A 12,753-nucleotide genomic window follows, 5' to 3' on the forward strand; every position below is an offset into this window, starting at 1 on the left:
TGCTCTCCTCTGGACTCTTTCTTGGAGTTCCTCATCTTTCTTGAACTGGGGAGCCCAGAGCTGGACACAGTACTCCAGGTGGGGTCTCACCAGGGCAGAGTAGAGGGGGAGGAGAACCTCCCTCGACCTGCTGGCCACACTCCTCTTAATGCACCCCAGGATACCATTGGCCGCCTTGGCAACAAGGATAATTCCTGTAGTAGTACTACATGGATTTTCAACAACATCAAGTTATTTTGTTTCTTCCCAAGCAGAATCCATGTGAAATACAAAAATTATTTTAATCGGTTCTAGTAAGATACCAACCCTTAAAAATGTCTTTTACCTCCATTAGTTTGATTTGTCTTGCCCGATCATCTTTTAAGTGGTTTTTGGCTTCCAGTTCATACTCTAAGCCTTTCACAGTCTGTTCTAGCAGCTGAGTTTTTGTTATTGCCTCATCCTGAGCTCTTTGGTGGTCTCTCAAGTTTTCTTCCATAAGACGTATCTGAAACAATAAGATTATGGTAATATGCTTTATACTGTACTTTCTATAAATAAGTGATGTCAATAAAGGGGACTGACTACAAACATGACAGACCCAGAAGCGTGACAGCAATTGCATTGAGTTATACGCTTTTCACAGTAATTTTTTTTTTATCCACAAGATGGCACCAAGAAAATAAACTTGGATTAAATATCAGATCTAAATTGATGCTTCACACTACAGGTTTTACTGTGACAACTACACAGAGTGGGTTTTTTATTTATCTATTTTTACCCAGCTACAGCAAGACAAAATATTAACAATTTTCTAAATGGTTATACCTTTGGAACTTTTGCAATGTCATTCCTTTCCTTTTCAGACTACCAATACTTTAGCTGTTAAACAATTACGTAGTTTATATGTCTGAGGCACTTCAATGACAGCATTTTACCAATGACATAATTGCTAACATATATATATATACACACACACACATATATATATATGCATAATTTCTAGATACGATAGGGCTATCTGCTGAGGACAAAAGTTTCCTACTCTTAACAACAGTGTGTACTCCATAAAATTATCTAAAACCTTCATAGCACTTTAAGTAGTAAGAGGGGCGTTAGGTGAAACTGGTCATTCCTTATACTTGTAACTTAACTTATGACATGTATATATTATGAGGGTTTGTTGTCTTCAGCATATTGTCTTCCATATTCTTCCTCTGTTTAGTCAAATGCTTATTTTAGTGATGAAGCTAAAATAATGTATTAGCGACTGTTTACAGAATTTTTTGCCTATTGCTGACACCAAAACATGGGACGTCTGTATAACTTGGTGAACAGCTAGTTAAGTGCAGACATCTGCATATTAATAGCATTTCATATGCATTTAACATTTCAGAATGTCATTGGATTGACAACTTTCAAGACTGGTATCTTTTATGTATCCACAGCGAACTTACAAGAGGTGCAGCAATGAAGAACTCCCATGCTGCCTTGTAAGACTGTTTCATAATTTTTCTGCTAAAACAAAAAGATGATACTTGTGTTGCCATGATCGCTACAATCCTTGGCTTTCAATGAGACTCTCAAAAAGAATGTTTTGTGCATTATGACACCTACCCAAGAGGATTTTCACAGACAACAGGCTCTTTCATGTTGAATAGAAGGACTATCTATTTGTACTTCTTGTTAAACACAAGCGAGGAGATAGAAAAAGACTTTCAATTGTCCTGAATATTTAGTCTCTGTTTAACCTGCCTATCCTATATTTTCAGATTTTGTTTCCTCTGTTGCACCTAGTTGCCATACTACATTTTTAAAGCCCTAGGATTTTAAATATTGCCTCATGGAGATGTAGAATTCCACAACCAGTAATATTTTGTTCTTTATATAATGTTTGGATTACCTTTTTGTCAAATAACAAAGGTTTCTTTTGTTCTGAAATTTTTTCTTTGTATTTGTTTTGGAGTTGTAATAGATAACACTGGAAGTATTTTTCATAACTGTAAACACAGTGTGTATACATATTTACATACACACACTCATATACATATCTTTTATTTAAGTGTCTACTCTCATTTATTCAACTTAAGAATCATGTTCTCAATATCCCAGTTTTATCTTTCACATTTCATTATGAGTCTTCATCCCTTTACAAAGGCTCTCCATCCCTGAATGGAATAAATATAGAAGGAAGTGAGAATAATATACAGGAACCATACTTTCTTCTATTGATGTTCTTTTAAATTGAATTTAGAACAAGTTTGTTAAGGGCAGAGGACAACATAAGAGAAATTCTTAACTGGAAAAATCAAACTATTAAAATATTCTACATACAGAAAACATCTGTGACCAGTGTATTCTCATAGGTTTTCCAATTACAGAACAGGCATATGCAGATCTTTAAAAGACTGGATTGCCTTTGTGGAAAAATTTACATGCTAAGAGGCAGACACTTCAAGACTGTGGTTGATTCTTGGTTGCACAGACACCTTTGTCATTGAAATCTGCATCTTGGCTCATATGAAGGAAGAGGAGAATGTATGTCAATTCCTTAACTCCTTTAGAGTCAGAATTTGGTTGGGTTTTTTGTGGTTTTTTGGTTTTTTTTTTTCCCCATGAATAACTGCTGGGTTTTTTTTCCTAATTCAAGAATATCTCCACATTCTCAATTCCTTCAGTAGCAGACATTAAAAGAGCAGCAGATCATCAATAGAATCCGTGTCATATCACTTAAGATAAATGCAGTGTTTGTGTCTGTCATAAACAGGAAGCCTCATTTCCCCGGCAGAAGTAACACACTGATCATCATCATGAAGAATGAAACTCAAAAGCATGCTGATTGAGATCAGTCTCTCATGGTAAAGTACACAAAAGCCTGATAGCAAGCATTGATTGTCTTGAAAGCTATCTGAGGTAAATTCTAGGTCAAAGGTTAGAACTTGTCACTGAACTTATGAGTCATTACCTCATCTTGCATTCTCATTGTTGTCAGGCGTGATTTTTCTACCTCAAGGTTTTTCTCTTTTAATTGCCTCTGCACATCTGCAAGTTCCCTGCGATTTTTCTCCTTGTATTCATCAAGCTGGTTCTGAAGCTCCAGAGTGGATGTTCTTGAGACCTCTACCATTTCAGACATCTAGGAAAAAAGTACATACAATTTTTTTCCTAAAATAGTGCTACAAAAGGTTCTATCATGCTTAATACACCAAAACTTTTTTTTTCTCCAGCTTTGATATTCAGCTCAGTATTTTCAAACGGAAAATTTATCAAACATGTTCCCAAATGAATTTCTATGCAGAAGTTTGAAAACACAAACCAGTAAGGTTATTTTCTAATAGTATATATGGAAAGACTATTCTCATTTTGTCTGTCAGCAGTTCTTCCAGCTGACTGACCTAATGAACTACACAGTCACACTTCAGTACATCAATACTAAGTTGTACATTTTACATGGAACTGGCAAAATTATTCTAATGAAGCAGTGTTTTGAGAATCAGCTGTAAAACTCTGAAATATCACTGTAGCACACATTGGAACTGACCTCAAATCTGGAATCTTGTTTAAACAAAACAGAACTGGTTTACAACAGTATTTTGAGATAGCAGTGTTTCAAGCACTGTTCCAGCCCTGAAAACTTTACTTTACAACTCTAGGTTGAAGAGACTAATAGTAAAATTTGCATTTCACTGTCTTTTGCACATTAAAAAACAACAACAAAAAATCTTTACGATTTGGCAGCTCATTTGCTTCTGTCTGTTAGACATTAGATTCCTGCAGCTTCTTTGGAGTGAACTCATACCTCCTCCTGCAACTTTTGAACAGTCTTGTTCAGTTGCCATCGTTCATTCTCCATTTCATTCTTTATCTGCTTTAACTGTTCCTTCTGGTGAGTTTCATCTTTTAACTGCTGAGTTAACTCTTGCCGTTCCTGTGAAATACAACGGATGTTCTCCTGCAGATTAAAAAATATATATATATGATGAAACGTAGACCCTCTTTTTCTAATACAACACTCTCTGCACGGCAGTAATACCACCAACTGTTGTAATAGTAAGACAAACTTAAATTAAAAACTAAAAAGTTTACGTAGTTACAGTTTGCTAGCCAGTACAGAACAACATTAATTTAGTGATGCTGTGATTTACCCTTCCTATAAATTCCTGAAACACTGTTGCAACATTTGTAGGACCAAACGTAGACCCTTTTCACGATGCTGTTACATGCAAAACATACATTCCTCTGCAGTTGCACAGGTCAGCAAGTCCTACCTCCTGCACAAGGTTCAATATCCATTTCAGGTTTCACATTTTCCTATACACTCCCTTTAATGTTCCATTAAAAGTTTTCTCAACAACGACCTTTTTTTCCTAAGTAAAAGAAATAAAATATAATACAAACCTGTTCCTACAATGAATGAGAAATAACTAGTGGTGATTTCCCCCCCCCCCCCGCTGCTGTGCTTCTATAGCACCCAGAATCCCTAATCAAGATGATGTCTCATTGTAACAGATGCTATGCAAACAGAACTCTGCAGCTCCTAGCACAGAAATCCCCTTCCTGAAAGAACTTTTGCCATTAATGTTCAAACCAGACCTTCATTATCTCGATTAAATTTTGAATGAACTGCAGAGCTACCCTGTATGGTCATCTGCCAGGAGCTCCAAATGTCTCTGCTATTTCATTCAGGATGTTTAAGAACTTACTACCCTCCAACTTCTAAATACTGTCCATCAGCACAATAACTGACTGTCACCACTTCATTCCAATAAAAGCAGGTTGTCTTCCATCTGCATGTTGTGACACTCACCTCTTCCTTCCTTCTCCCTCCATAATAAAATACATTATTGGCCCTACTCTAAATAGACACACAAGACCAGAAAAAGGGTTTGTTTTTATGAAGTCTGAGAGGCACCATTAAATTAAAACCAGAATATAGACAGTTTAAATTGTTCCAACAGAAAAATGTAAATCATGAAAATCACCATAAACTGCAAAAAGCATTGCAAAACATTGTTTTACATTTTAATATTGGAAATATATAGTTTTGTTGAATACCTAATACCCGTGATGCTTACTTTATTACACTTCAAAAAACTTTAAATGTGAAAACACAGTAGTATTTCTATAGGCAATATAGATCAGAATCTCGAAAAATAATTGTTCTGTTTTAAGAGAAAAGAAAGAACATCGCCAAATGTTAGAAATTAGAGATTTCTTTAGATTCATCATCTCTCTCACATTCCTGTATAACCTGTCAACAAAAGGCACATCTGATAGGCATTGACCATAACTCCTGTTTGTAAGAAGTGCATACATAACCCTAGAACATGCTGGGGGCTAATAGATGTTGTTTTGCAAAGCCTACTTCTACACCAGAACTGGTTTAGCTGACACAAGAGGATTCCAAGAACCTCAAAAAGGTTCAAATTTGGCACTTCACTTCTAAAAGCTGCTGAAGTCTTGGGACCCTGCTAATATGCCATACTTGAAACCTCATGTGTGCCCCCTCCATCAGCCTTTCACAGATCGTTTAGCTTTAGTGTTTACACATCCTTGAGAAACAAACCGCATGCACACGGATCAGTGAAATACATTGTGGCAGAATAATGGTGCCAGCAGGGTGCTGTTCTGCATTTCCAGTGTGCTGAAAAGGGAAGTAAACATCAGAGCAAATCTGGTCACTCTCTTTACTTCAGAGTTATAAACGGCAACAAAAAAAAACCCCAAAACAATCAACCAACCAAAAAAAAAAAACCCCACCCAATCACTAATATGAGAAGACAATTCCTATACTAACTAGGACAATTGCCAAAGTAATAATAGGTATGATTAATTACAATATTTAAGGAAAAATAATAAGCAGGTGGCTTGATGCAAAAGCAGTGGATCACCTCAGTTTTCATCAGATTGTGCTAACTGTTGCCTGATTTTCAGATATGTAGCAGACTGAGATGTGGGAGATTGAAATTTAGCTTTTTCTCCTTCGAATTATATTCTAGCATTCTGAAAAGAAAAAACTGTACTTTTAAAGTATTCATCTCCCCATTTTCAACAACATATTTTCACTGTTTGTTACTAAGAAGGAGGATAAAACAAATACTAAGTACACAACAAAAATTAGAAAGTGTTGTGAAGTTGTAATCATAATTATTTTAATAGAAAATGCAATTCCTAGATAACTGACTTTTTTTTTTCAGTTTTGCTGAGTTTGTTTTTAGTTCAATAATAAAATGAGAGTGGCAATGCTGCGTCAGGGTATCATGGGAACTGAAGTTCAGGTGCTTCATGCTCCCATTCCCCCACATCTATTAAAAAGTCTCATGCCCATGTCCCTCTTGTGACGCATCAGTATCTGTTGAGGCATCTGATGTGCCATAAGAATCACAGGACTAAGCATTCCCTGGGCCCAGTAAAGATCCTATCACTTTCCAGCCTCCCCTTCTGGTAGATCACATTTATCAGTGACGGGAGAAAGCAAAGGCTTCTCTGGGTACATATGAAGTACAATCCTGAAAAAAATTTACACCAGCATTGTTTCTTACCAAATCAACAAGTTTTTAAAGCATGACCAAATGGTTCACATGGACAACCGTTCTCTTTGGAAAAGTGTATAATAGCTGATTGTTCTCTGGGCTTGATTAATTCTATTTGGCTGGAAATTGTGGTTTTCTTACAGCACCATTCTGCATAATTTTCTTTTAAAAACCTATTTAATATGTGTCCATATTATGATCTGTATTATTTAGCTAGTAACTATGCCATAGAATAATTTATTCTTCAAATAGTGAAATTACCTCTAAAGCATAATAAGGTCCTTGTTGTTTTGCTAAAATGTAGCCAGCAGAAAACTTGGTAAAATAGGTATAGGGTAAAAATATTCCTCATGAAAACTGAGCATTGCAACAGAAATTACCTTTGTTTTACTAAAACCCCTGCATTACAACAGCTACTACCTCATTTCTGTAATGTTATTCAGGGGAAATAACATGTCATATGTAGTTTCCCATCAACAATCATTTTCCTTGGGCAACACAAATTAGGATATGGTATTTCCTTTTCCTAGATTAGCTGATAAAAGAGAAAAATAGTGATAAAAATTAGCATGCCTAGCTTAACATTAATATTTGAGATAGAATAATATGTCATACTAGAAACAACTGAACTTCCATTTATATCACTTTGCTTAACTCAAGTATTAAAAAACATGATGTGGTTGAAATTTTGCTACCAACTACCCGAATGCTGCAGGTTCCTCACCATCTAGCCTTTCACTACACTATACTGAATTTCAATATTTGAAATTTAGGATGTCCTATAGGACAGCTTGAATAGTCAACTCAAGTAGAACGGCTAATTTGAGTCCCCTTCACATACAAAAATCCTCAAGTACTTTTCACTGGAATTGGCTGGCCTGTGAGTTACAGTGTAACCACAAGTCAAGTAAACAGTTTGTCAGTTGCCAACTTAAAGCCAATCTGTAGTGGCAATTAATTACTTTGTGAAGAAGCTTCAGAGTTATTTCAGCACAAGTGAGGCTAACTCTACAGCAGTATTTCTCAGTTTCAGGCTGGTGGACAGACAGGGGTCCAGAAGACAGGGAACCATAAAGTAACAATAGAACACATTTCCACACACCCAGAGAAGAAAACAAAATGGGGGAAAACAAAAGCAGTAATTTGTTTTCATAGCAACCTGTAAGATTATTGTGATATTTCCTTATTTTTCCAAGCAATTCTAGTTGAATGATCTCTTTGTAAAACTAATAATTTCTTTCAACTGGTAACTGAAAATTAAGAATGTATTTCAACTTACAATGCTCTGCAACACTAATTCGATGTGCCTAACAATACTTCCCACAATGAAAAGATAAGTTTCATATTCTTCCAACCATGGAAAGGATCCTGTATACTGATTGTTTAATTTAGCAAGCACAGAATACTTGGTACTGTCATTCATAATGTTGGTATAGTTGATATTTTTAATATATTGCAGTACCACATATGCTACGGTTAAAGTGCATAATAATTATATTAAATAATTTCCTTTCCCAAAAGAGTTCTCAAGAAACTTCCAAAAGTCTTCTCAATGTTGCAAGTGTTAGGACCTATAGTTTAGTGGTGGGATGGCAGGGTTAGGGTAACGGTTGGACTTGATGATCTTAAAGGTCTTTTCCAACCTAAACGATTCTATGATTCTATTTCATTTCTTGGAACAGTAGACTACATAGAGGAGGCTACCCTAAAACAGAGGTAATAACACAGCATGAGACACTACAAAAAATACTACTTGCCTGACCATCCATAAAGAAAATCTCAATATATACCAAGGTTTATTTTAGACAAAAGCATTGAAACAAGTTGTCTATAATAATTAAGTGTATTCCAGTTTCATCTTTTCTGACTAGAAATTTGAGATGGAGGAAGAATAGATTTGGCTATGTTTACGGTAGCTTTTACAATTCTATTCATATTGTAATTGTCCTTCTTATGCTAGTCCACCATTAAAAGTCATTTGTATTACATAAAAAGCAAGATGGGCCAGTCAGGAATTAAGTTTCCACTGTGATAAACATTATTACTGTGCCAAAGTTTGTTGTCTAAATTATGAAAGGTAACGCAAGGCCAAATCAGCCTACCGCACAACATTGTTCATTAAAACAAGCAAAAAACTAAAGACAGAAAGGCTGAATTGTTCTAAACAAAAGGGACTGCTGATTACATCCTGTAGTCCGTTAGTGCTCGTATCTGGTGGACAAGAAGAGTGTAGAATCAGAAAGAGGTTTAAACTTGGTGTGCCAGAAATTAGACATAAACTGTGAATAAAATGACAAGACAGACTCTTCTATCTGTCACCTTTCCTAGATTAATATGGAGACCCAGCCTGGAGACAGCATTACTTGGCATGATGCCCTGAAGGATGCGTAAACAGAAAAGAAAGAACACACTTTTCAAGCATCTTGACCCAAAGCTAATCAAGATGCAGGAGACACATATGGTGCACTGATCCATGTTGTGCAGGAAGGTCAAGCCAGACTGTGATAGAACAGAGTGCTAAATAGAACAGCGCTAAATGCAAGCTAATGATGGGCAATGGGCTATCTATTGTGAATGTGCAGACTATCAGCAATACATACAAGCAAATTTGGACAATCAGTGAGGTAGAACAGATAAGCATTCTAAAATAAAAAAAAAGACAAACTGACCAAAAGCCTCAGATGAAGCACTTATTAATGTAGTTACAAGGAACATCAGCTTAAAAAAATAATTTCGTAGAAACAAAACTTCCTTACCCATACTGTTAAAACCTTATATTCTTGAAGCACATTCCATTTTAAAGACATAGTAGTATTTTTTTCTTGTTGTTATTCTGTTCTTTTTACCATAATAAATGAACCATGAGAACATGCTGGTTAACTCAATCCTCCCTTCGTTTATCACTGACTTATAGACAAGTTTCATTTTCAGATTTTCAGAACAGTAATGTAAAATGTATGTTGAAGACAACAAGGGGAAACACCTGTTCAATTAAAAAATGGTTGCTAGCAATGTACATGTACCTCACTTTTGAGTCTGGCTCATTTGATAGGCTCACTTAAAAACTTCTAGAAACAAAACTAAGAGAATTCTAAACTATCTGATACTGTAGAAATAGCTGCTTCTTCGGTACATGTAAAAGGTGAATTACAGAGAGGAAAGATTAGGTTTGCAATTTCTTCAGATACAGAACATGATGTCAATAAGGAGAGTTCTAAGATTTGCACACATTCATCTCCTTACTGAACAGATCTGACTTTTCATTCTATCTGAATCATTCCGTCTTTACTCATACACAACATTGCCAACATCCCTCTAGTTTCTGGGCTAATCTGGGAGAAAGCATATGCTTTCCTGGATACTGAGTAGAGTAAGGAACAAGGTGAAAAGAGGACTTCATACAGAGTTTAAGAGGCTGCAAGTCCTAGTGACACGTGTTAAATTTCTCTGGTTTTGTGATGAAATATACCAGTTCCACACATTTGCAAGTAAGGCAGGTTTGTAAAAAATAAAAGAGAAGCCAATTGCCTGATATTTGTCTACTACCAATATGTTTATCTATATCCAAGTACAGCTTTTTATTCTTTTACATGTAAATACCTACACACAACCAGAGCTGAATGGCCATTCAAAATAATACAGTCCATTTATAAAACCTTTAGGCAGTTTATTTTGTGATCCACCTCCCTGAAATTTTGCTAGACACACGGAAGTAAGAAAACAAAACAGAAGAATACTTTAGAGCAAGAAAACAATTTTAATGAGATGATGCTATGCTTTCAGGAAACATTTGAACATTGCAGTGAGGTCTGGACTTTTAAAACTAAGCGTACTTCAAAAAGAATGAGATGTTACTCTGCAGAAAGCAATGGTGACTCAGGTAAACAAACAGGAAATTTAAAATTGAAATACTCCAAATTGCTCTTGTTCTTACCTGCATATCTTCCAGCTGGCTTTCCAAAGACCTTTTTAACAGTACCAATTCTTTTGCCTCCTTTTCGGCATGTTTCAAAGCTGCTTCTAATTGTTGCTTCTCTTCCTGCAATGACACGAATTGATACATTTAGAAATAGTAACAAGGCCTTTAATCTGACAAGTAAACTGAGCTATAAAGTATGTTCACTCTGGCCTGCCACTGATCTCCCCAGTTTCAAGCTGTGATTTGCTTTTACACTGGTTTTCACTAGGGAAATCACTGGGATTGCAAACTGCATCCTGCTTCTCAAAAACCTGCTGGTTTTGCTTAGCCTTCCCAATGACATTCCCCACCCTCCTCTTTGTCAGTTTTTGTTCTATAATGTATCCTTCGCAAACAGGAAGGAGACTGCTTAAGGGGCTCGTTTTCTTAACTTACCTCGTATCTCTTTATTTTTTCCTTCACTGAATTTTCTTCTCCTTTCATATTATCAATTTGTTTGTGCAACTCTTCAATTTTACTCTCTAGCTCACCAACTGTTCTCTTCAACTGTTCATTCTCCTCAGTCAGCTCTTTCACTTGATTTTCTATACTATTTCGCACCTCTTGTGCAGCGTTCCTTTCACAGGCAAGGACAGCAGCAGTCTAGTGAAAACAAATCATGTCATGTTTAAAAAAAAAAATTGATGCTGTTTTCCAACAGAAGTTTCAGACAGCACCACAGCAAATATAGCTAGGATATAACATCAAAATGTCAACAAAGAATTTAACTTAAAGTCTGCATGCCTTACAAACATGTATTTTTATTATTCATATTACTGTGAGAGAACACAAAAGGAACTTTTTTTTCTCCCCTCAGGCATTCCTATGTGCTAAAGTAACATACAACACCTGAACAGTCTCATGCCTGCCATCACATATTTTCACCTTTAACATCTTCCTCTTTATTGCCCTAAAATATTTTCATTACCAAATCCCATTGTTAGGTAATTCCAAGTAACCTAAAAAACTTAACAGACATCAAAAGCCATATGGACCTTGAAGGAAGAAAATACTGATGAAGAGTATCTTCCACAGCAACACAAAATTTAGCCAGTCTTACCCCACTGCTTATTCTGAGCCCTAACATGTAACACTCTACATCCATGCAAATATTTGTGGAGCTGCAGAGCAAATCAAGTTAGGGAACAGGATCAACTGTAATCTACACACACACTCACAGATAAATATGAAGAGACCTTGACACTAAAAAAAAAGGGCGGGGGGGGGGGGGGAAGCTGTTACTGGGAAAAAGCTCTAATCCATTTTAAAACACGGTCCCATAAAGTGCTGTGTCAGCACAGAAGAGCAGATGGTGAGCAGGCGTAAACAAGCAATAGAGACTGGAAATACCTTACAGTGGTATTCGTGCCGCTCTACCTGCATATCATACAGCCCACATGTGAGGCTGTACTTACTCAGTAGAAGTTTCTGCTTGGTTTTCAGTTACTGCCTGAGGATGGAAAGAGTTTAGCTACTGAGTTCAACTTGTATTCAAAAAGATACACTTCGCATTTTTTTCAGAAACTTAAATCAATATACAGCACAAAGACAAATTATAATGAAAGACTCATCACAATTTATCACATGCAATGACAGATTTTTCTTTGGCAGGGTAACTGGCTGCAGCATGTAACTTTCCAGAACTAATCATCACCTTAGTCTCACCACTTACCCTCTCTAGAACACCCTACAGTTTACTGTGGAAACCATGAGTGGAAGTATGCATCTCTATTGTTATACTACCTATACTGTTATACTATAACACAGACCAGGTATGTACTTGTAAACATTTAATTCTGTGGAGTAAAGAGCTGGAAGGATGTAATTGACTTGTCAGTCAGAATCCCCTACAAAGAACATAACTGAAGATATAATTTGTGGTCTTGCTCTTGGGCATTTCAGGGTCTGATACAAAGCAATACTCTGTACCAAGATCTGGTTCTCATGTATAGGCTCACTGCTTTCTACATTAAAACCTTAAACTATAGTAAGAACACCAGAACAGACATGTTAGTCAATCTGGACCAGTATTCTCTCCAGTGGCTGTAGCTGAAGTTTATGGAAGAAAAGAAAAAGAAGAATTACAGGGCGAGCCTTTCCTCATTACACGCTCCTAGCTCTCACTTTTTCCGCCATGAATGTATCATCCATTAATTTCTCTAATCCTTTTTGATCCCACTTATACATTTGGCCTCTACATTATCTGGCGACAATAGGCAATTACACATTAATTACTGAAGCATAACATTTTTGCATGTGAAATTGTGTTCATCTGGATGAAAA

General features: G+C 36.3%; 1 protein-coding gene across 1 annotated transcript in view; it reads right to left on the reverse strand.

Annotated features, from left to right (window-relative positions):
* Nucleotides 1–12,753, reverse strand: part of CGNL1 (cingulin like 1) — a 45,704-nt gene that overhangs the window by 11,211 nt on the left and 21,740 nt on the right. Inside the window, exons 8-12 of the mRNA XM_035899482.1 lie at nucleotides 10,867–11,073; nucleotides 10,447–10,551; nucleotides 3,779–3,931; nucleotides 2,945–3,115; nucleotides 326–487 (exon numbers count right to left, since the gene is read on the reverse strand). Coding sequence (XP_035755375.1) covers nucleotides 326–487; nucleotides 2,945–3,115; nucleotides 3,779–3,931; nucleotides 10,447–10,551; nucleotides 10,867–11,073 — 798 coding nt within the window. The remainder of the gene's footprint in view (nucleotides 1–325; nucleotides 488–2,944; nucleotides 3,116–3,778; nucleotides 3,932–10,446; nucleotides 10,552–10,866; nucleotides 11,074–12,753) is intronic.

This window comes from Egretta garzetta, unplaced genomic scaffold (genome assembly GCF_000687185.1).
Source record: "Egretta garzetta isolate BGI_Z169 unplaced genomic scaffold, ASM68718v1 scaffold287, whole genome shotgun sequence".
Taxonomy (NCBI): Eukaryota; Metazoa; Chordata; class Aves; order Pelecaniformes; family Ardeidae; genus Egretta; species Egretta garzetta.